This window comes from Vidua chalybeata, chromosome 6 (genome assembly GCF_026979565.1).
Source record: "Vidua chalybeata isolate OUT-0048 chromosome 6, bVidCha1 merged haplotype, whole genome shotgun sequence".
Taxonomy (NCBI): Eukaryota; Metazoa; Chordata; class Aves; order Passeriformes; family Viduidae; genus Vidua; species Vidua chalybeata.
The window spans coordinates 47763336-47787277 of NC_071535.1; the positions used below are offsets into that span (position 1 = coordinate 47763336).

General features: G+C 39.5%; 1 protein-coding gene across 1 annotated transcript in view; it reads right to left on the reverse strand.

Moving 5' to 3' along the window:
- TRPM5 (transient receptor potential cation channel subfamily M member 5) overlaps positions 1-23942 on the reverse strand; it is a 35717-nt gene that overhangs the window by 7929 nt on the left and 3846 nt on the right. Inside the window, exons 4-17 of the mRNA XM_053946707.1 lie at positions 21954-22134; positions 19458-19522; positions 17463-17654; positions 16054-16156; positions 15067-15185; positions 14117-14467; positions 11956-12087; positions 10629-10752; positions 8924-9069; positions 8072-8184; positions 6649-6741; positions 4151-4409; positions 2822-2940; positions 2334-2466 (exon numbers count right to left, since the gene is read on the reverse strand). Coding sequence (XP_053802682.1) covers positions 2334-2466; positions 2822-2940; positions 4151-4409; positions 6649-6741; positions 8072-8184; positions 8924-9069; positions 10629-10752; positions 11956-12087; positions 14117-14467; positions 15067-15185; positions 16054-16156; positions 17463-17654; positions 19458-19522; positions 21954-22134 — 2130 coding nt within the window. The remainder of the gene's footprint in view (positions 1-2333; positions 2467-2821; positions 2941-4150; positions 4410-6648; positions 6742-8071; positions 8185-8923; positions 9070-10628; positions 10753-11955; positions 12088-14116; positions 14468-15066; positions 15186-16053; positions 16157-17462; positions 17655-19457; positions 19523-21953; positions 22135-23942) is intronic.

The following is a 23942-nucleotide window of genomic DNA, read 5'->3' on the forward strand; positions in this document are numbered from 1 at the left end:
GGAACAGTAGTTTTTCTGTATGAATATGGCTCAAATAATTCTGTTTCTTTACAATCTTGTTTAAGTTAAAGGAGGTGGAAGAAGATACAGTTCCATGCACAGAATTCCTCATCTGACCTTGCTGTTACCATATTGTCCTTGGCCTATAGTAAGCATTCTTCTTTGATAGCTTATTTAGATAAAGGCACATTTTAAACTAAAATACTGCTTTCCAATCATCAAACATTTAAAAATTAAACAGATTTTATCTTTTAAGTGACTGTCACATTTAATCTTTTAAGTGCATGTTTTCTGTGAGCTGTCTCAGTACCACGGACTGCTTTACTTTGAATTACAAGAGTTCTGCTGCAGCAGAAAATCCTGGTTGCAGTCAGTGCTCATTGATGAATACTGAGCTACTGACACAGCAGGCATTAAAGGCTGCAAGGATCAGGTTCCTTCTGTCTTCAGTTTACAAGTGAAGTGATGCATCTGAAAGATTCTTTTTGGGGCTTCCTGCTTTTAAACATTGTGTTTCTCTACAGAAGCAGAAGTAATTGAATCCTAAAACACTTTAAAAAAATCTAATATGACTATCAAGTGCAATAATTTTTCCCTGGTGGAAGAGGAACACTTCATCCTCTCCCCATCTGATCTGACAGAGTTCATTAGGGACTGTAGATTCCTTTCAATTAGATTATTGGATTGTACAGTTACCCAAAAGCATAGGCATTTCAGAGCTCCAGGATGTCACTTGGAGTTCTGATAAGAAACATAATCTCTAAGCCAGGCAAGACAGAGTTGATGTCCAACTTCCATTAATCTATTTTGTTTTCTGGATAATCTAAAATTTAGGAATGCTGCAGGGCTGTAATGGTATCATAGTGATGGGAGAGCGGTGACAAGTCTGGAACTATTTTTTTTCCAATCTGCAGTCTCTCTGGAAATTAGTATTGTTCTGGAATTTTAGCAATTACCAGACCTGTTTCAGCAAATCTGTAGCAAGGGTATAAAGGGGAAAGACAGTAAGAGACCATCTGGGATTGCTTCTCTCTTAAATAAGGGAGCTGATTTTGCTTGAACCCTCTTGAACCCTTCAAGCAGGTTTCATTTACTGAAGTAACCTTTGCTGTTTCTTTCTTTGATGTAAGGTTCAACACTGAAATACCAAAGCTGAGGCATTGTGTTGGCTTGGGTGGGGCAAAGATGAAAGGTCCCTGGTAGGGTATTTTCTAGGCTGCTGTTAATGTTCTTGTTTGCACCTTCCCAACCCCAGTGTTATCTTGCAGGACTTCACGTGCCAGCACTGGGCACAGGTAGGACTTGTTCAAGGCCCTGGTTTAGCTTGGCAGGCAGCAAAGGAAGGGTTAGGAGCTGTACATCTAACTTGTTCTCTCACAATAGAAGTCTGCTAATGCCATAAGCTAGATAATGAACAAGAACAAATATTTATTTGCCATTTACCCCTTTGCTAGTCCAACCAAATGTCATCTTCGAGTTCCAGTTATTGGATTTGTAGACAAATCCAAATAGCTTGGTAGTTATGTTTATTCAATGTATAGGCTTGTTTAGACTGTAGAGCTTTTACTGAATTCTGCTGTGAGTCACAAATCAAATATTTGTAGATTCTGAAATGGTACTTAGAATTAGATTAACTCTATTAATCAGTTAGCATGAGCTAATTGACCTGGAGGATTAACATGCCTAAATAAAAAGCTATTTCAACATACCAATGCATACTCAAGCACAGTAACTGTAATCCCAATGTCTCATTTCTTTCAGGAGAGCAGTAACAAATAAAAATATTTCATCAACATCTTCCAGCATCTGCTCACAAAGTACTAATATGTTTTCATTGTAACAGGGAGCTCAAAAGTACAAGTAAGAATAACTCCTGTAGGAAACTTGTAACCACCCTTTTTCACTGATTTTTCCCCCCCACACTTGCTGAAAAAAACAGACTTTGTTTCCCTAAATCATTTACTGAAAGCCCTGCCCTTCTGTACGTGGCCTGTCATCTGCCTGAGGTCTTTGCCCTGGATGCACACAGCTTGGGAAGTAGGAGGAATAGCAGTAAGGCAAAGACTGCTCTTTGTTAGCCACATCTGAGGATAAATTATTAGGTAAGATACAAGGATTAGTAAATTGGGACCAGCTTACTGCACTACAGAGGCCTTTGGAAGGATCTACTTCAAACATTACATCTTATAATAAGATACAGGAATATGCAAAATGACAGGCCTTAACAATGTAAAAGACAGATTATCAAGTTATTTCTTTTATAAATACAAGACTTCCTACTCTCCATTTCTTAGAAGGCACAAGTGTTTATCTGAGGCAGACTGCACACTTACCATCCTTTCCACAATTATGATCTTTGGTCCAAGTTGTTTGTGAATTGCAAAAATATGGATAAGTCTAAGTGTAAACACCATAAAATCAATGGCGAGTATTGTACGGCCAGCTTGAAAAGCTGAGTTCAGCATCCTGCAGAAGACATGGAATGAAATATCAGCTCTCAGCAAGTACTGCTAATGTCTGTACAGTGATGAGAAATAACCAAATGATGGAGGAACACTTTTTTCTCTCTTGGCTTCAATGAGATTTATTAACAAATAATAAAATATAAGGTACTTTGAGTAAAAGGGATTTCAGAAAACAAACAAACAAAGCAGAGCTTTTCAGTAGATGTGTTTGAATGTATCAATTTTAGAGGCTCCTACTCCAGAAACACATCTCAAAGCCTGTAAAAATGAGTGTTAGAGCCTGTCCCCTCATGCAGCACATGAGACTCAGCTGTCAGTTGATGTACACAGCCCTTGCTACTGATGCAAATATATACCTGCAGATTACCCCAATTATGAAGAGAAAGATGGTCACCATATCACATTTATTCCAGTTATCCTCCACATACAGTTTAAATTTTTTCATTAAATTTGTGTCTTCATCTGTATAGAAGCTCTGAAAAAGAGAAATGACCATTGGTATTGATAGCTTTCCACTTTGATGATTTCCTTCTGAGTTTTAACATAATACCTGTTGCCTTTTTCTCTTTCATTGCAAAAAGCAAAAACAAATTCTGAGTGTAATAAGGAAAAAAAAACCCCAGCAGTTAAACAATGCAGCTTCCAGTCAGAGTTCAGTTTCTAGACATTGCTACCTAAACAGCATGAACAGATTTGGCATTTCTGTGCTGGAATTGCCAGCAAAGGCACACTTGATTATCTAGGCAAGGAGCTGGCTTTCTTAATTGGGTTTTAGCCTGGCAGTCTTCATGTTTTACAGGTTGATACTGAAATGTTCTTTGATCCAGATATTTTCCATGTCCTCCTCTGTTAATGGCCTTGCTGCATAATGTCAAATAAATTGTGACAAACTTTCCTGTCTCTTTTGCTTAAATAATGAACACCTACTGGTTCTTCCAGAGTAAATTACTGTAACTGCTTTTTTTTTGTGTCTAAAGAGAAGAGCTTTGTGCAACCCACAGTTACAACATACTTGCACCACTGTCATTGTTTCAGTTTCTAAACTGAGGACTTTCCAAAACCAGTAATAGGAGACTAATGGAGAAAGCTTTTGGGGGTTGGTGGTTTTGTTTGGTTGTTTTTTTTTTTGAGAAAAGCAAGCCTGAAAGAGATCTGCTAATATTTTGAGTTGAAAAGTATTTTAGGAAAAGCCACAAATAATCTGAATTCATTTACTTGTGATTCTTTAAACAGTCCCCAGCAGGGAAGAATCTCCTAAAAGGATGTCTGCTGTGTTTCCAGGTGTAGAATATAACTTCCAACTTACATTATTTGTGGTGGGAGGACCTAGTTCTGTGGAGTGAAATCAGAGAGGGCCTTTACAAAACAGAGAAATCTGAATGCTGGCAGCCCACTCGACTTGACTAAGGCTGGAGTCAAGGCAGTAGGATGGAAAAACAGAGGTAGAGATGTAGGTTTATATGGTGGAGGAAGAGCTTGCTCTGGGAGAGAGAGGTGAGGTGTTTAGGATAAGGTAAGTTCTGTATTGTTCTGTGCACCTGACACTTGATATCTCCAAGTGTCAGGTGCACTCCAAGTGCACTTTAAATCTCCAAGTGCCTGTTCAGTTATGTGGATTGTAAATCTATTGAAAATATTGCTGCAGGTTTTACTGTGCTGGCACTAAGGTGATGCAGGTTACTCACCTGTCGGATCTCTTCCAAGACAAGGGTAAACACCCAGAAGTAGAGTACAATTTCTTTAACAGATGGACCCTGAGGTGGAGGTGGTTTAAAGTCCAGTAAAAGGACATAAGTAAATAGAAAGAGAAAAGCAAAGTACATTATAACATTCCCCATAAACACAGTTACAGGGGCACTCCAGAATTTTCTCCACCGGGTAAATATGAATGTCAGCCATGCTGTGTTTGCAGAAGGGTTCTGTTTTTCCAATGTGTCATTTCCTCTGCAAACAAAAAAGAATACATGCTTGGTGACAATATCCTAAAATTAGTTCATGGGAATAAGCTCCATATTATTCTATGTAAAGCTTCTTGTAAGATAGTAACAAGCAAATGCTGGGGCTGGCCAAGGGGGAAGGCTGTAGATGTCAGAGCAATCATATTACCATAGCAGAAATATTTCAAATCAAAAAGTCGGCTTTGAAAAACAAAGTCACATCAGAATTATGTGTGCATTTTTATTATTTCAGTTTATTTGTATTAATTTTATTTGTTAACTTCATTGTGTTCTGCATGGACTGCAAATGCACAAGGAGAGGAGGAAGGGTAATTGGCCTTTATAAACCTAAATAATAGGAAAGAAAAGAAAATGGCCAATGAATTTTTGTGAGTCAGCTTTTAATTATTTTGGCTTTAAAATTTCTTGCAGTGTTTGTCTGTGGAAGTTCTTGTTGTTGCTGTTGACTTTGAACTTCTGACCCAGTCTCTAAGTGCTGGATCATATTAAGCCTGTGTTTCTTTGACTATCCTTGCTGGAATCTGATAAACCTACTGAAGAATACCTTGCTCCTTTGCATAACTGGCATCTTGCCCTTCGTGATTAAATTAAAGTAAGTTGCAAAAAAAGCAATATAGAAGCCTTTTAGCAAAAAGAGTTGACCTCATAAAATATGTATTAAGGTAGTCTTTGAGTGGTGTGGAATGATGTAAGTATTTTGGTAACTGAAGGGTAATTTGACCTGTACATTGACAGCTGTTTTGCTGTGGTTTGGAACATGAAGTGGTATCTATTGGTGATGGAAAATATCCTGTGCAGAAAATGCAAGTTTGATAGCAATTTGATCTTTGTGTGAGGATTTGTTTCCACATAAAATACTCTCCTGTGTAAGCTGTGTAAGCTATTGGACCTTTAATTTTGTAATTCTTACTCTGAGAAGTTTGATCTCCAACAAAGGATGTGCACACTAGGGTAGGTTTTCAATTTCGCCTCACAGAAAATAAACAATGACTCTTCACTGGTTTTTAATTTCCTCTGACGATCTTGCTAATTATTAGATACAGTTGTTGCAAGGAAAAAGTTCTCTTTGCGGCCAATCTTTTCTATATGCCTGATTCTGCACTACCTCTCAATTTATGACATCATGAGATACATTCCCATGGTAACAGGCTAATATCATAAACAGTTAATTGCAGCTTTACTGTAAGATGCTGAAATAGATCTGGGACAGAGAGAGCCTCTTTGTTAAAATAAATTGCTAGGATAATAGCAATTGGAACATGGAATGAAATGACCAAACCATGCTGCACTCAGGATATGGAAGTGCTTTATGATATTGCTTACAAATAGCTCCCAAGAGGCAGATGCTTTTACACCTATTTTATAGGTTAGGGAGGGAAAGAGAAGAACTAATGATTTTCTCCAATATACCAGCAGTTAAATGCCAGAAGTACAAAATAGAACCTAATAACTCTGACTTGGTCCAGGACTTCATACTGCAGCTGATGCTTCCTCCCTACCACTGTTCACATATTTCTGGAGTTCTCTTTAAATCATGGAAAAACTAAGTGGCAATTTAGCACTATTTAGCCTTTAAGAGGACTTTGTGCCAATCAAAAGTCTACTTATCCTGACTTAAGTCCTTGTGGTCTCCCAGATTTTGGTGATAAGTGTGTGGTAGAGGTATAGGAGGGGATTCTGTTCTTAATCAAAGATCTATGACTGCCCAAAAGCAACTGACAAAACCTTTGTGCTCAGTTACCCATTTGTGCGATGCTCCGTCTAACTCATAAGGTTCCTCAGGGCTCATCTGTTAAAATTTAAATTAAGAGCATGAGAAGCTGACTCCTTGTAAATTTCCCTGGTACTGATGGGTGCAAGTACACCTTTGTAAGAAAGTACAGTGATGTAAGGTTTTGCTGAGAACTTTTTTTCTGCTCAGCTCAGTAATCTGGTAAATTCCTAAAATCCATTGTGTATCAGTCATCATGAGCTGATGGGAATGTCAGGAAATGCTATGTGATTCCCAAGTAAATTCCTTGTTCTGTATAAATTACCCTGCTCAGAAAAAGTAAACTGGTGTTTCCTTAAAGCAGTGCTATATCCCTTTTTATTTTCTGTATTCCTTTTAGAGAGCAACAACAGCAGTAATCAAAGGGCTTCCTGAGGAGTAATGACTTCCTTGGCCCTTCAGCTGCTCCTTAGATGCTTAGAAAAGTCACATTAGCTGATGGTTTTAAACTTACCTATCTTCCTTGGAGAAAAAGAGAGTCCTCTCTGAATCCAAACTGTCCAGCTCTCTAAATGGCTCTGGCTCATTCTTTGATTGTTTTTCCTCACTGTAAGGAAATAAACTCATTAGTTAAAAGATGATACTTAGCCATTTTTCACTACTGAATTGGCATTGATACAGAACTGCTAGCATGTACTTATCTTAGATCTGCTCTGCTGGGGAGCTATTAAATAGGGCATAAACTTTACCTTTACAAATTCTGTTTATTTTTAAGAAGGAGGCTGAAATCACCCACAAAATTCAGAGAGGTGATAATTGGCGTGCTTCACAAAAAATGGAGCAGGATGCTCAATTTCCTCAAACTAGTTAGGATTTGAGCAGAAGTAAACCCCTCAGTCAGTCTTAGAAGAGAATTGCTCAATGCTCCATTCTTAGTTAGTAGCAATTAAGAAGGGAAATGTCAGAAGCGGTAGGGGACATATGACATTTCTTGCATTTCCAGGGAAAGGAGGCCAAAAAATAGAAGTTTGAAAAGGATTGCTTTGATTATGTATAATAATTCAAACCTTCCGTGAAAACTTTGCCAAAATATCACATTAAATGAATTTGTGAATCTGGCAGCCAGAAGGTCATCTTTAGTGATACTGGCAGAAGGCAAATCTTTAGTCAGCATTGCCAAACAAGTTTTCCTCTTGCTTTTTATGTAGTTTAAGAGTTAAGAAACATATATTTCATAATAACATGTCATTTCATATTGCTAATTCTTATGATTTGTATATGATTCTCTGAATGTTTGAGGTTTCCCTAAAGTTTAAGAGCCACAATTTTTACAACCACCTGAGCAGCTTGGCTGCTCTTTTTTTCTTTTCTGTTTTTAAATTTTATTTAGTTGGTTGGTTTTTGTGATGTGAGGTTTTTATTTTGTTTTGTTGGTGTTTATAGTGCATGGACTCTTTTTCAAGAAATCTAAGATTTTAAGGCACTGAATTTGAAAATCTTACTTGATTTTGATTGACTGATAATTTAATGTCCGTCCCATGTTTTTAAGTTTGACTTATGGTTATCAAGGTTTGTGACTGATAACACTGCTTTGTGATGTTTTCCTTGGATAGGATACTGAGGTTTGAGCCAGGAATCTCTAAATCTAGAAACAATTCTACATTGTGGTTTAGAATCTGGAGCTGACAGAATTCCAACAGGCTTTCCTGTGGACTGTGCAAAATAGAATGATCTCTGTGAAACTGTGGCATTGATCTTTTAAGTATGGCAACAGGACACACAGATTACTCAGCTCCATAGAAAACTCATTTGGTTAGGTGATATTAGGTGATGTTACTGTTTCAATCACTTCAGGGAGAAATTTTAAGTCTGAATATTTTTATGGCTTATTTTTCATCACTTACTTATCTCTTGTACCCAAATACTTATGTTTATACCTGAATGATATTAAATTTGTGTAGATTAGGAAAGGACACCAGAATGCACAGATTAACTTGAGGATATGTGTGCCTGTAGACATGTCTCCCCACCATATTTTTGTCAGGAAGGCCTGAAAGTCCAGAAGAGAAGAGATGGCTTTAATATCACAAAAAAATACTTGCAGATGAAATGCACCTATGTTCAGTGACTCCTAAGACAATGAATGCTCTGAAAACCTCACAACTTCAGAGCAAACAGGCTCTCTGTGCATCCTTCTGCAGATGTTGAGTGTGCAAAGAGTTATTTCCAGACCAGTGGAAAGAACTGCAAGCCAAATGGAATTAAGCAACATCTGTAGTACTAAGGAAGCCCAAGTCAGGCACTGGGAGATAAAAGCAGCATCACTCTTAATTTAGCTTTTTGTATGCAGAGAGAAGTGAGGCTGTGAGAGCAAAGCTGAATAGTAATTTAATTTAACTTTTATCAGTGAGCTCTCTCTTTAATTTGAATAAGGAGTTACCTCAGATTTTGGAGCAGCTTCATTATGCCCCAGGCAGATTTACAGTGCTTTTCTAATGCTTCTCTGTGAGCAAGAAAGGAATAAAAAGCAAAAAAAGCACATGACGGATTAAGGGCTAAACCTTCTCAGCACACTGCTCTGTGTGCCAGCTGGATGAGAAGGTGGGGAAAGGGGGAATTGTGCTGCTTTGGTAAGGACATGGTATAATGTCTCCTTCGTCAGTTGCTGGGGAAGAGAAGAGTCCCTTCTCTGAAGAATCGTTCTCAGGGGAGTACATTCATTGGGGTTCAGTTCCTGTGCTACTGTCTCCTGTGTCCAACTTAAGGCCCTGGGGGCATGTAAAACTTACCTGGACACCATCATGTGCAAAGAAAGACTTTGCATCTGCTTCTGTGGCCAGCTGAAGGCATGTGGTTTTGCTCCAGTACTGATTTTTTCTCACCAGCAGAGCAAATGCTCTCTCCTCACTGTTGTGGTAGCATTCACTAAACAGTTCTGCCATATGAAGGAAACACAGACAAAAACATGTATCCCTTGGGTGATCCTTTTACACTTTGAAGGATGAGTTGTCATGCTGTCCTCGCTTTCCTGAACAGTCTAAAGAAGACAAGCAGCTCACCTTTGTCTTGTAGGTGACAAATCCTTCATTTTGAGACAGAGCTACTTGATATAAAATAATATTAGACTTGGTGGAGTGTTGTGACATAATTGTTGCCAGAGGAACTGGTCCTGGAGCTTAGAAACCAGGATAAATTTAATGAGTCAAAAAAAAAACCCAAACCCCCCCCCCAAAAAAAAATAACAAACCAAACCAAAGCAAAAAACAAAAAACAAAACAAAACAAACAAGCAAAAAAAAACACCAACCCAACCAAAAAAAAAACAACCAAAAAAAAAAACCAAGATCTTCTCATTAGACAAGATCTGACTTCTCATATCTGTTCCATTCTCCTGATTCACTTGATTATCTCAATACCTTTCCCAAGCCAGCCTATACTGTGAGGCTGGGCGAAAAGGTCAAGTGCACTTAAAATTATATACAGACATCTTTTCTAGTTGATGTGGTATTTATCATTCTTAAAGAAAGTTTGCTTTGCATAATCCAGGCCAGAAATTAAAACTGAGGCTCTGATCTGATACTTATCAAAGCCAAGAAACAGAAATTCTGTGTATTGGATTAGGCCTCATAATTCCATTACTAAATTACTCGAGCCCTGTGATTATCTGAGAGCCTCATTTTTAATTTTTGTAAATAATAATGGCTCTGTGAGAAGGGAAAATGTGATCTCTGTGTAAATAATGCAGCAATGCCTGCATGAACCTTCAGCTGCTTGATGAACTACCTCAAAGGAAGAGAGGAGCCTCTGTGTTTGTTTCCATGTGGGGCATATTTTAAAGCCCTCTCTTCAAAGCAGTGAGGTGTGGATTGGACTGAGGTTAGATCAGCAGAGAAGCTTGTGTGCAGACATCTGTTTCTACAGCAAGCAAAGGGGAGAGGGCTCAGCATTCCAGCATTGCGGATGCCTGGATCTGACTGCTGTAGGGAGGGGCATCTTGTCTGCTGCAAAACCAGCCTGAGCCTCACTGCAGTTTGCAGTGCACTTGGCCCTCTTCTGGGTGAGGTAATCTCAAATTATTTTTAGCTGCAATGACAAAACTTAAAACTTGTTGCTCTAGTGGCCCTTACAGAGCAAGTTTGATATTGCAGGAAGAGCAGGCTGCTGTGAGCCTGGAAGTGTTTTGGTTATCCTATCTTTCACATCACTGTAACACACCTTGTACTAAGATCAGAAAATTAAAATACCAACAAGCAGCAGGAGAGTATCTGTGCATACCAGGGGCCCTGTCTTGGAGCAGAGATTTTTCCAAAATGAGTGGGGTTTAAATATTTCCTCTGTATCTGAATGTTTGGGACAGCCTGTGCTGCAAGGCTGTTAAATTATTCATGATAGTTGACCTTTTACGACGGAAACTGTATATTTTTTCACTTGCTTGCCTTCCAGTGGCAGTTCCTTCATAAATTTCCGATGCCATTCAAAAAGTGCCATTACTTACCAACAGCAAGCTGCTCATACTTGGCCTCTTTCATTATACAGGCTGCTTTGGTCTCCGTCTCCAGGCGGGACATCTCTTTCAGGATCTTGCAGGCTGCCAGAGCTGAAGCTACACCCTCCTGACCCTGTAGAATTGAAAGGGGCGCTGCTGCCACCCTCCACTGGAAGGCATTTCTCAACGGGGAAGACTCCGCTATGCAGCACATCGAAGAGCAAAAAATTCACGCCTTTCACGAAAAATCTTCCCTCCAATACAGATTTGAAAGTCGAAAATTATTATCAAAATGACAGTTTTGATGATATTTGAGAATTAAACCCCCATATTGTGGATGCCCCATCTCTGGCAGTGTTCGAGGCCAGGCTAGATGGAACAAACCCGTCTAGTGGAAGGTGTCCCTGCCCGTTGCTGGGGATTAGAGGTGGATGATCTTTAAGGTCACTTCCAACCTAAACTATTCTTTATTGGTAGTTCTTGTGCCTTGTAAGGCTGGAGATTTCCCGGCTCTTTGAAGGACCTGACTTGGGATAGCAATAAAGGACTGAAAGGAGAATAATATGCTTTGGAAATAGAGCAACACATTCTCCCTGTGTTGAGATACCTCCAGCACGGCTGTGCTGGGACAGAGATGCAGGAGAAAGGAGGGAGCACAGCTGGCAGAGGCCCAGCCAGGGCCCAGAGCAGGGACACGCAGTGCGACCCGGGGCCGCACGCCGCAGGCCCCGCACGGTGCCGATGTGTCCGCACGCACACAGCCCGGCAGCCGCGCCGCGCCGCGTCCCTCCCGGGGCTGCCCCCGGCCAGATGCGCTGCTCCGCAAGGTCAGCGATGGAGCTGAGAGCTCGCTCTCTCTTTCTGTGGGGACAGGGAAGCTGCCAGATGCGGGGGACAGGTCTGGCTTGTGAAACAGGAGCCGATTATGCCAGCTCGAAGCTCAGCCTTGGATAGCGTAATGCTGCTCCCTACGCGTCGAGCACGTAAGCTGAAGATGCTTCACTGCTCCGTCCTTCTCTCCCGTCACGCTCGGACCCAAACAATCGCCGATTGTCGGAGGCAGAAACCCTGCTCCTGGGAGCCGTGACTCATCGGGAGCAGGGAGGGGAGCGCAGGCAGCAGAGCTTCAGCCCGAGCTGATTTACACCTGCTCCGCTCTCCCTCTGGCCTCCGCGGGCAGGAGCCACGCAGAGATGAAAGGCCGCATAAATGCCACCTCTCGTGTTTTGGAAACGAACCGATCTGTCATCTGAGCTGCAAGGCTGAGCAAAAAAACATCTCGTAAACTTGAACTATGCCATTACTTCACCTGAAGCAGCTACAGCTCAGAGCTTACCATAGCCCAGAAATAGTTTGCCATCTTGTGCCGGTTTTGAAGTACTGCCCATACAAACAAATCCCTCCAAGGATTTTCGCTTTTCTGGTTCATGTCCAAGGGCCCAGGTAATCGCTTTGTGTTCGTTTTGTCCTGAAATATGGTTGGAAGAATTTAAAACCTGCTTGGCAGTCTCACTGCATGCAAATGACGCGATCTGAGATGCTCTCAGCCTCTCTGGCTACTTCACATTTCTTTGATCAAAAGGTAATTAGCTCATTCTGTACTGAGTTAAAGGATCCTTGTGTCCCTGATATAACCCAATATGTGTGAGAACATTCTGGATGAAATGGTGACTCCATTGAAGCCAATGCTAAAGTTTTCATTACTTTATTGAAGCTGGGGTTTCACCACTGGTGTGTAATATCAGACAAGACAAACCTGTGATTAACTAATCTGAGCTTGCCTTCAGTTATATTGGACTCTGCTCTGCTGCCACAGAGGACAAGGCTTCAGAGAAAAGGGAACAAAAGGCATTTTATTTCATCAGAAATAAATCTCACCAAGGCCCTGCACGGGACAAGAATAGAGTACGTCAATACCCCTTTTTAGTCCTTCCTTTGAGAAACCTTTCCCTCATGCAGAGAGCAGTTTAAGCAGAACACTGCTTATTCCTTTAGCACTTGATAAAAAAAATAGCCTAGAGGAAGTGTACCCACTTAGGTCAAGTTCTGAGTTTTAAATATATTTAAAAACTACCTTTTTATCTATTGTGTTGGTTAAAAGCAGCCAGGGTGTATTTATTTTTAATTAAACAGGTTTTTGTGAGAATATATTTTTTAATAATTTAAATGATGGGATTCTGTTCAAATTTATTTAATGGCACTTTTGGGGATTTTGGGGGGGGTGTTTCTTCAGTTTGTAGTGAGCTATTGGATCAAATAAATTGCCTTGAAAGCCTTGCAGGAGACAAAGATATCAAAAGTCTCATCTTGTTGTAACCACTAGTTCCTAACTTGAAAAAAGACACACGGTTTGGCAGCAGTGATGCTGGTTTCCCGGTACTGTGATGCTCTTTTTGTTGCCAATGATAATGGGATTCAGCCATGGGAAGAAGCTTTAAAAGGGAAAAAGCTAGTAGGCAGAGATCAGCAGGAGCTTATCTCTGAATTGGGCCTTATCTACAGCACTGGGCTTTAGCTTACTTGCTGCCAAATGCCAGAAAGCTTAGGTGAGGCTTTGGGGGCAAATTTTTATTTCTGGCAAGTTTGTAAGTCTGGAGTATGCTTAGTGACTTCAGAGGTATTGTCTCAAGTTGCTCATCCTTGTGAATGAAGAAAGGCTGAGTCGATTCAAACTTAACTTTTCATACTAGTAATTAATTTAGCTAAGCTTTATCAAAGCAAAAGTGATTTAACATCTCAAATATTTTTTTTAATTAGTTTCTAGTTTTAACAGTTTTTTAGGCGTAATTAGATCTTGGCAAATACCAAAAGGCTCAATTGTTTTGTTTGTCTGAAACTGAACCATAATGAAATATCTTTATACGTCTTTGTTTTGAAACCTTGCACCCAAACTTATTGTCAATGCTTTTGCAAGTACTTTGCCACGTAGGTGTTTTAATGTTAAAATACCCTGTCAAAATGCAAAAATGATGATGCATCTATTGCACCACTGTGGATTATAGACATTGGTACCCCCATCACATATTATCCTTGTCATATGTTGGCGAGCACGCTTGCCAGGGCCACAGCACATAACTGTTCCTATTTCTTGCTCTGCGTTCTGGTACTCCATAAAAAGACTAAAATGATCTAAAGGCAAATATCAAATACTGGATATCAATATCTGAGTTCAGTCTACTCGTACAGAGTATAAATTTGAGAATAGTTTTGTGTACAAAGATGATCATTTTCAGACCTGGGATTAAAAATCTCCATTGCCTGCTTTTCTTTCTCCTAAAAATAAATTGCTTTTCCAGTACTACTCCTTGAAGTTCTGTATGAGAAAAGCAGACCACTATTTTTATGTCTAATTACTCCTTAGTAAATGTAAATCTTATTTGTATTCCCCTAACATCTTTAACTAAATCTGTTCCCTGACCCACCCCAAAGACTAGACCTAATTAAAATTGTACAAATTCTAAATTGGGGGGGAGCAATGATGCAAAGTTGTGACTCACAAATTTCTTCTTGCCTCCATGTCTGAGGTCTTGATAGAAACCTTTGCATGCGTCATGAAGAAAATCCTTGAGAACTCTAGAGACCTCGCTGAGAGTGAAGAGGGGGAAAATCTCCTTCTGCTCACTTTGCTGCTGACCAGTGAGCCCTGCCAAGGTCAGTTTGCTTTCTTCATGCTTCTTCAGGAGAAGTTCATAGAGGAGACATTTCTGAGAAATGGAACAGTAGAGTCTCTGCAGACGACTATAGGTCAGGAATTCATATATGTTAGCCCCATTGTCAATAAATAACTTTACAAATTCTGGTTTGTTGTTGACTAGAGCATCCATCATCACTTCCTCCAGGTCACAGGACTAGATTGACGAAAGAGAAAAAAAAAACACCAAAAAAGGAAATTTTGGGGGGTAATCATAGATGGATGATGAGAGTTTAGATTTAACATGAAGATTTTGTCTTCCACGAGTCAACAGTGAGTACAATGAGAAAGAGGTGGAACTCTCTTCATTTTTCTCTGACAAAATGTCTGTGACAGCGTTAATGTTATAGCTGTAGGACTTGATGTGAAGTACCTACCACAATGGGTATTTATACAGCAGTTGAAAACAGTGACATTCTTCATCTACCTTCTAACAGTAATATCTGCCTGCTTCTTGGGCTTTGTAAACTTTGGTTTGTTTACTTTAAAGGTCTCACACAGAAGGGGAGAAAGATTGTTGCTCTCAAACAGCTCAAGAAAGGGATGATGACCACTGAGTTATTCCTCTGTCTTTAGCCATTACCATACGGGGGGCTAGAAAGACAAACAGCCTCAGGAAGTATAATATCCCTGCCCAATCTCTCAGTAGAGTGTGCAGGTAGTGGTAAAAACTGAAGCCATGTTTTGGGATGCTCCAGTGTCCTGTACACATTGGAATATACACTGAGTGTCCTCTAAGGCAAAAAAAACTGGTACCTTCCACTCCACGTCACCATTGAATATTTCACTTTTAGCAATGTCAACTCTATTCCAGGCCACTGCCAGTTTCAGTTCATCTAGATATTCCTTAGCCTCCTGACTCTGACTTTTACAGGCTGGAAAAAAATAGGAAATGCAAATAAAGTCAGTACTTTACACTTATGTTTAATTTAATATAGTATTGGTACTTTGATTAGCAATGCAAGTTCTCCTTCAGCTATCACAGATCTATGGGTTGCTTAACCAGAAACCCTTCACAGCCTTCACAATGTTTTCCTAAATTAAGAAGCATTAATATTCAAAAATGTTATTTTTTTCTATATGAACTCTATTAAAAGCATTAAGCTTAAATAGCTGTTGGATATTAAGAGGGACATTGGCCTGCAGAAAGCAGGGGACAGGACTGGCTGTTGGTTTTGCCTTGTGTCAATTAGCACATCAGAAACAAAATTTTTTTTTTTTCCTCCCATGCTACGTTTAAGCTAACACAAACCATTAATTTAACAGAATCTGAAATAGATAGCAGCAAGAGTAATGTCTTCTTTCAGAAGATATTGTGGAGATTTCTTATAGGAGAACTGGATTGTTTCTGAAACAAAGGTAATTTTGGTCTACTTGTGGGTTTTGGTTTTGTTTTCATGGATTTTTTTTATGGTTTAATTGGAATAATATACTGCTCCAGTATATTTCAGTTCTTTTATAGCCTCTGTTATTAAGAGGAGCAAGTAGTGAAATAAAGGAGTGGCTAAAATAGTACCATACAATAGCATGAGATTAAAAAGCAAACACTAGTTTAAAGGAAGCTTACAAGACCTACAGTAACTGCCACAGTTAATTTGTCAATAAACAAATAAAAGAACAGTACATCAGAAATGAAATCTGATCCAATAGTGAACTGAATTGGCTCTGGAAAAAGAGGAAATATATTTATGGCATAGAAGTCAAATAAGACAAACATTACAGTGTTTGCTTATTGTAGCTTACCTTTTACTAAGGCTTTTAAAATGACTGTGTCTAGTTCTTCAGAGCCATCTTGCTCAAAGTTGTGCAGAGTTAGAAGGTGTTGGTGTGAAATAATGTTCTGAATCTATTTGGAGTCAAAACAAAAGTAATTTTACACATTGTCCTTTGGATGCACATTAGTGCCCAAATGCCCAGTGGAGATCACCCAGACAGTATTTCCCAAAAATTTACGTTCTAGTTGTAAAGCTGAAGTTTGGCAAGAAGGCCAGTATGATTAGTTTCCCATATATAAATAACTCCTAGGGCAAGGAGGGAGTTACTGCCTTTTCCAAGTGACCTACCAGGACAGGAGGAACAGAACTTGGATATTCTGAGAACCAGAGGAGCGCTTTAATTAGATAATCCTTCCTTAACTTACATTCTTGTTTGACTCAAAGTCGCGTTATAGCCAGCATACCACTAGTTTCATTTTACCTCATTCTGCTTTGACATTTAAGTTTTGGTCTCTGCGTTGTTTATTTAAAAGCATAGTCTCTAACTCTCCTCTGAGCAAAAGCCCTCAAATATTGATATATATACAGTACTCTTATCTTTCCTTCTGCTTCTCTATTTATTGAGTTTTCTTTCTCTCAGTGCAGCTGCACTGAGACTTTGTGAGCCTCTGGCAATATTGCTTCCAGATACATTTCATCCCCTTTTGTTAGTGATCTGATAAAGTTCTTGCTAATGGAATTAGTTTGTGGAACTTTTAAAGCTGAGGATTATGGCAGGGAATGCAGAGAATAAGTAGTGGGCCAGGTCAGGTGGACTTGGTTTATCTCAGAGGCAGGCAGTGCTCTTCACTCTTCACACAATCTCAGAGTGGGTATTTGTTCCTAAAAGGCTTATGCAAGCGTACCCCAAGACAAAGAGTAAAGAAGATCTCTGAATCTGTTTTGTCTTTCTGTTTTAAGAACAATGATACTTAAAGAACAACTGACAATAGATAGGATAATTTCTAAACACGCTTCATTCTACTATTAATGTGTATCCACAAGGAGCTTTCCATTTAACAGCTGTAGGTCATGAATTAGGTCTCTTCTGTCACAGCTGCACAAGCTCCACAACTGTGGATATAAATAATGCTTCGTGTCCTGCAGAAGGACTGTCGGGTTCCTGGGTGCTGGCTGTTACTTGAGGAACTAATTGAGGAAGGACAGAGCCTTCAGTGTTCAGCTGAATTACTAGGGCAGCAAAGTAGTTTGCATGATCAAATGACCACTTGATTTTTAATGCTAGAGAGGCATTCTATGACACCAGTGTCAAAGCACTGCAGTTCCCAAAACTTCTGAGCAGCTTCTTGCCAAACCTGTACTGAAGGGGCTACCAAAGCTACAAGTGTTAGGAGAAGGCTTTGTGAATATGATGGCTTTTCAAAGACATGAACTCACTGTCACTGTCCACTGGAGAATATCCTTCCATGAGAAGCTCTCTGCAGGGAATTTCTCCTTAAATTGCTTTTCAACAGCTTCTGGCATGATAAGCTGTGGGTCATTCATGAATGCGGCTAAGATGTCAGCTGTACCTCCAGACCCTGCTAAGATAAGCCAGGGAGCAGAACTTTCCATCCCGCTGCAAATTCTCTGTAGTTTAAAAGAGGAATTTTTTAGAATTCGTAAGTGGAAATAAAATGTTATTCAAAAGAAGGACTTCTAGCAAACCAGGAATAAATGTGTACCTAAGTCAGATTGTCTATGGAATCAGTCCAGACTCCTCTAAGCTATCAGAATTTTTTGAATTCTGTAGCAGGTCATCCATGTATAGACCTCTGACTATGCTTCTTTTCATGACACATCTGCTGAGTAGCTAAGCAACCTGATTTGGACAAACCATGCATAAAATTTCTTTGACCCTGACATTTTTTTTTCCCTGAAGTCTCTGTTTTAGCATAGTCAAGTACAAGAAAATTATCAGTAGGCTTTTTTGTATAGGCTTTTTTTTTTTTTTTCTGTCTGCTAAACCTGACAATATGTTCCAAAAATCAGCAATTTGCCTGTGGGAATACAACGTTGAGCTACAGGGAAAAAAACACTGAATCATAGCAACTACAGGAATTAAAGGCTACTTATTTGTGTAATTAGAATGAGTCAAGCAGGTTGTTGAGAGAGGAAAGCAGAGGCCATGGCATCATAATTGCAAAAATGTCTCTTTGCTGCCAGTCTGTTTCTTCCTCTGGAGTTATACAAGACTGCATTGATTCAATTGTGGTGCAGGGATTTTTTTCTTTAGTTTAGGTATTGAGGTTTTTAAAAACTGTTCATAGTCTCTGGTGTGTATTATCCATTTTAAGAAATCCATTTAAGAAATTGATATTCTAAGAAAGTGTGGCAAATCATCCATTCCCAGCACATGTCAGTCACTTTTCGTCTTCCAGTCACACTGTTCTGTGAAATTTTGAAAAGAGGATTTACATGTCATAACGTGGGATTTTTCTAAACCAACAATATAGGAAACACTGCAATATTTAGCTTCTTGTGAAAGAAAGAAAGCAAGCTCATGAGGTGACATAATCTTTGTTTAAGCAGTGAGATTTCTAATATGAGTGTGTGTTTTAGTCCAGCTGACAAAAGTTATGACAAGATCCAAGAAACTGAAACTAGAAAAAAATCCCCAGAAAGGAGTAATTATTCTGGAAAGGGGTTACCAGCTTGCATGTCACAGTCTCCTTTTTTCACTTTTTCACTTGGAAACCTTAAATTACAGTTAAATTATGTCTCTCTAAAGGTTTTCTAGACTGAGAGTATTACAAAAAAAGAAAAGTAAAATAGAATAAAAATCAAAGACTATCTCTTTGTTAACAGATTCTTTAAGCTGTAGAACCACTCAGGAAAAAAAATCAAAACTGATCCTTTGCTGAAGAAGATTTGGGTTTATTATCAGGCAACACTCCAGTCTTCAATCCTATAATGTACTTTTGCTCAATGGAACCAGAGCAAATGGTTTTAAATGGCACATCCAGCAAACCAGGTCTTGTGCTTCCTCTGTGCTCTGGGACAGACAGCTGTGTCATTGTTGCTGAACAGCACTAAAAGATTCCTCCTCTCTTTTTTTGTGTATGTTCTCAAGTTATAACAGAATATTTCTGTTTCCCTAAATCTGGAGCTGGTTTCTGTGAGTTTGTTTTGGGTTTGGATTCTTTCTTCCCACTGGACAAGGTGGCAATGGAAGTTTTAATGATCAGCAGGTGCCTATTCAGATGTAAATACTTCTCTCAAACAAATACTGTGAAATTTAATATTAACAGAACTAAGTTCTTAATGGTGTATAGATGTGAAATTTGACTTTATGTGAAGTGCCAATAGATGTGTTTGTCATCCAGCCAAATTTTCCATTAATTACTTGGCACCAGTTAATTTATTTTTCTACAGCTGAAAACAGCTTCTTACCTCAAGTGTGCCTGGTCCTCCATTTACCAGTAAGCAAAGCACAGGGATCTCGATGCTACCTGTTCCTGTGAAATAGAAGGTTTAATTTTTAAAAAGTAACAGCTTTCACAAACCTATTGCTATTTTGCTGACCCCTTGAAAATATTTCTCCTCTTATGTGCCGTTTTGGTCTCTACATGAAGATGCAGAAGATAGGCAATTGCAGAAGGATGTGACAAAGGAGAGTAACACTGACCTAACAGAGGGGTCCTGGTCTAGGATTCAGGACAAAGGCACCTTTGCCTTGGAAATTTTGTGTGATTCCAGGCAAGCAGTCCAGGCTGTTCTGACCTCAGCTGCAAAATATGGATATTAGCATCTCTGTGTGTCATGCCACTGCTGGCTTTTTAAGTTATTTATTTACTGCAGGGTTGTCAGGCTGGGGAGCAATGCAGCTACATTAGGATGCAGCAGCACAAGGCTGGTGAGTTTCCAGAGAGGCATCTACCAGTAAGACACAGTTAGAGGTGAAAAGCTCTCAGTTTGTCCTGAGTGTTATGCATATGCCTAGTGTGTGCTGGAAGGGGGGACTGGAAGGACAAAAGCCTTATGAAAGGAGGATTTAAGAATATGAAGAGGCTGACTGTATAGACTTGGCAGGATGAGTCAGATACAAGTTGATAGGAGCCATGTATTTATTACTCTGCTTAAACAGCTTAAAGTTTGATTCAGCACAGCCTGGTGTGGTGATTAATAATAACACAGTCTGATACTCTTAAAACAAATGCTAATGAAATATTTTACATGTCATGGTATTGGGGGAAGAAAGGATGTCAGAATCCCTGTCCTAAGCCATCCTCCTACAGGGGCCCACATAGTTTTGGGGGGTTTTTACTGTAAATGCTGAATTCTGCAAAGCCGAGGTGACTATAGATTGGCCTGAAGGAGCTCAATCAAAACAGTAATATCAAGAGATGAATGCCTCTTTCAGCTCGAAGACAAAAGGCATTTGGTTCAAACAATTTTTTGATGTTTCCCTTTGTAGATCTCCCAAAACTTAGTACAGATCTCTACTTGCTATTTTTTTAATCTCTTTTGAGATGACTACAGAGATAAGGTTGGACTGAGCTGTAGCCTGGATATGGTTGGCAAGAAACTTGTTTCACTGAATGGCATGGCATTGTCACACCTCTCTAATGTGATGCTCTTTGAAGAGTGACCTCTGGGACTACAGGTTCCTCAAATATGATTAAGGCTGCAAATATTCTTCATTTGCTATAGACTTAGTTAAAATTTTGCCAGAGGAGGGTCAGGTGGATTCTGACTTTACACTGTGAATCTGGAAAGTCCTCAATTGTAAAACATATTCAGTATATAAAAAAAACCTGAAGACTTATAGGTTTATTGCGGTTTTTTCTTTTTCTTTTTTTTTTTTCTTTTTAACAGGAAAATTCCACATGACCTTATTAAAGTGTTGTACTTCAGTAAAACCACATAGCTTTACTCAGCTTGTTTATAAATGAGCTTAAATGAATTACATTGGTTTTGTTAATAGAAGATAACACTGAATTCAGTGTGTTCCAGCAAAGTATTTGTCATATGAATCAGCAGTCTTTGTCAGAATTATGTCTCCGTGAGATTTGTTCAATCAGATTTGGTTGGTGAGCAAAAAGAGGCTGCTTTGTAACTCTCAGCACTGCAACCTCAGGCCACCCTTACAGCCTGCCTGTGGTCATTTCTATCTGAGTCACCAGGTAAGGATTCTTCAGGTGTGTTTGTGCTTTCAGGTGCCTCTGTGCTACCACCCCATGGGCTGTGAAAGTGGATATTCCACTGATGCACACAGCTGTGAACAAGTGAGCTCTCCCTCCTGTTTCAGCTGTGCTAGCACCGCACATATGACACAAACAAAGCAGGGGTAAAAGTAACTCTGTTATCTACCAACAACTGAGTTCTTTCCACAAATAGCAGTAGGAGACCTGCCCAATACTCAGTTCTTACTATAAAAAAAGATCACAGAGATTCAGATTGACATTAGATGCTATGGTGTTTACCCAGGATAAGGTGTTATCTCTAAACAAATATGGCTTTAAATATTTCAGAGGGCTTTGGAACAACTCTTTTCTTCCAGTGTGGGAGCAATTCAAGACCCTGTGTGTGAGAGGGGATAACAGTATACAACAACGACTATCAATCTCTTAGAACCACTGGTAAAGGCACTTGAAGCTGGATTTAATTTTCCATATGTTGTCTTTTAAGGCAATTTGAGCTGTGCTTTGAAGATCAGCTTTGAGCTACATTTAAGGAGATGCAATAAAGGTCCAGATTTTCGGTTCAAAGAGCAGCTTTCTCAACTTCAGAAGTTACCGTTGTCGTGTCTCTTACATGATGACAAATGTGTTGACTTGGTCTTGCCTCTGTGGGCCCATTTGGGAGCTGGAGTTATCTTTGCTAGGGCCAGGGTCCCTCTGTGCTGTCAGCATTATTCAGATTGGATAGCTCACAGAGCCTGCTCACCCCCGTATCCCGTGCGCTGCTCTGAGATGTACTTTTCCAAGGTGAAGCGGAGCTTGGTGGTTCCATCTGGCTCCTCTGGCGTGGTGTGGTCCACCAAAATGAAATGGGAGTGGTTGTGATCCAAGGAATACAGTGGGCCTTGGGTGCTGTCGTCTGACTGGTAATGTACAAGGCTTTCACTCTAGAGGGAGGAGGGGAGATGTCAGTGCTTTCTGCAAAGCCCAGCCCATGTTTTAATAGCCTTCCTCTCCATTTCTGTGCCGTCTGCACCCTGACACAGCTCACCATCTGTGAGACACTTTGACAGACCCTTAAAAAAGAGTGAAGATGGAAAATCTGTTCCTTCTGGAAGCAGCCAGATTTGGCAGGACTGATAGCTGGAGTCCCTGAAGTTTCCCTCTTGGCCTCTGCAAAATATAGTGATATCAATCATCATCTCTGCAATGCAGGTTTTGGAATGGTTTATTGGACAAATGGAAAGGAGTCATGAGACCTGACAATTGTGTATGGAGATGTGAAGCCTCAGCTGGTGTAAAGAGGGGCAAACTACTCATTTCTGTTGTGTTTTGTCCATGTTTAGGCCAGTGAATGAGTTAGCCTGCTCCATGTCCCTGTCAATTTATACACAGCTTTACTTAATTGACAGGGTTGTATGCAATCTGATGGTAATTCTCAGTTTGGAAATTGCATTCTAAAAGAGGGAGTGGCAGACAGATTTTAGAAAGGGGAATCCTCTTTTATTTTGGGTGAGTGGTGTTATACCATTAAATTATTTATTGATTTATTTTTTGCACAAACTCATCTTCTATGTAAAACAGAACCCCTGCTGCAGTCTTTTGTTCTAAATATTGCACTACACATGGGCTTTTATACATACACTTTTTCAAACTCCCTTTTCTTTCTCTCTGTTGCCTGTCCACTTTGATACATCATTCCAGGATGTAAATGTCTGATTATTCCTGTTCATTCTCATAATCATTGCCCTCTTGCAAGCGGGTAGATTAACACAACTGTTTAAAATCTGCATTTCCTTCTATCATGCCTCTTTTCCGGTTCCTGGGCTAAACTCAGACTGTCAGCTTGGCAGCTGTCACTGTGTATTGCATTTTCCTCGTACTAAAAAGCAGTAAACGTGCATGTTTCTTTCACTTTCTTCTCTCTGTCTCTCATTCCTTGGGGAAAGCTTCTTGACATAATTAATTTCCTTCAGATTTTGCTTTGACAGAGGGTGTGCCTCAATTCTGCTGCCATGTAACATTAATCCTCCTCACCAAAGGTCTGGCCTTTGATTAGGACCCGGAGGCACAACAATCAATTGAAAAAAGCCTTTGGGGATTTTCCTTTCTATTCCCTGAAAATGTAGAAGTGATCTTTCAATGATGTTTAAAGCGTATTATTAACACAGAAGAGATGGCAGGGTGTTGTATATAAGTAAAGATATTATAAAATAAAGGTTTTATAAAATTAGGCTTTGTTCTGTTGAATTACCAACTAAGCTTATAAGTTCCCATAAGAAAGAATCAAAGTCATAAAAAGTCAGTTAACAAACTATTCTAGTAACAGAACCCTTCACAGCTACAAAACCAAGAAATCTGTCCCATGAGAATCTGTAAAAAATTATGTAACCTATCCAAGAATAGAGAAATTCGATAAACACATGAAATGCCATTTACTAACCAATAAAGTAGCAAAAAACCCTACTAACCAATTAGAGTTGAACACAAAACCTATGAAAACTATATAGAAATCAGTTATGTAAATAAAAAATTAGCTTTTCCTACATAAAGAAACTAAATCCCATCCGCTTTACTACAACAGGAGGGATCCACTGATTTCAGGGCTTGTTTTTCTCCTTGCTAGTGGGGGTTGTTAGCCATATTTTATACAACAAGCTGCTTGTGTTAGTGCCAAATATAAAGAGAGTTGGGTTTAGATCAACATCCCTGTCTGTAGTTCCTTTGTCTTAAAGTTACTGACTAAAAACCAAAA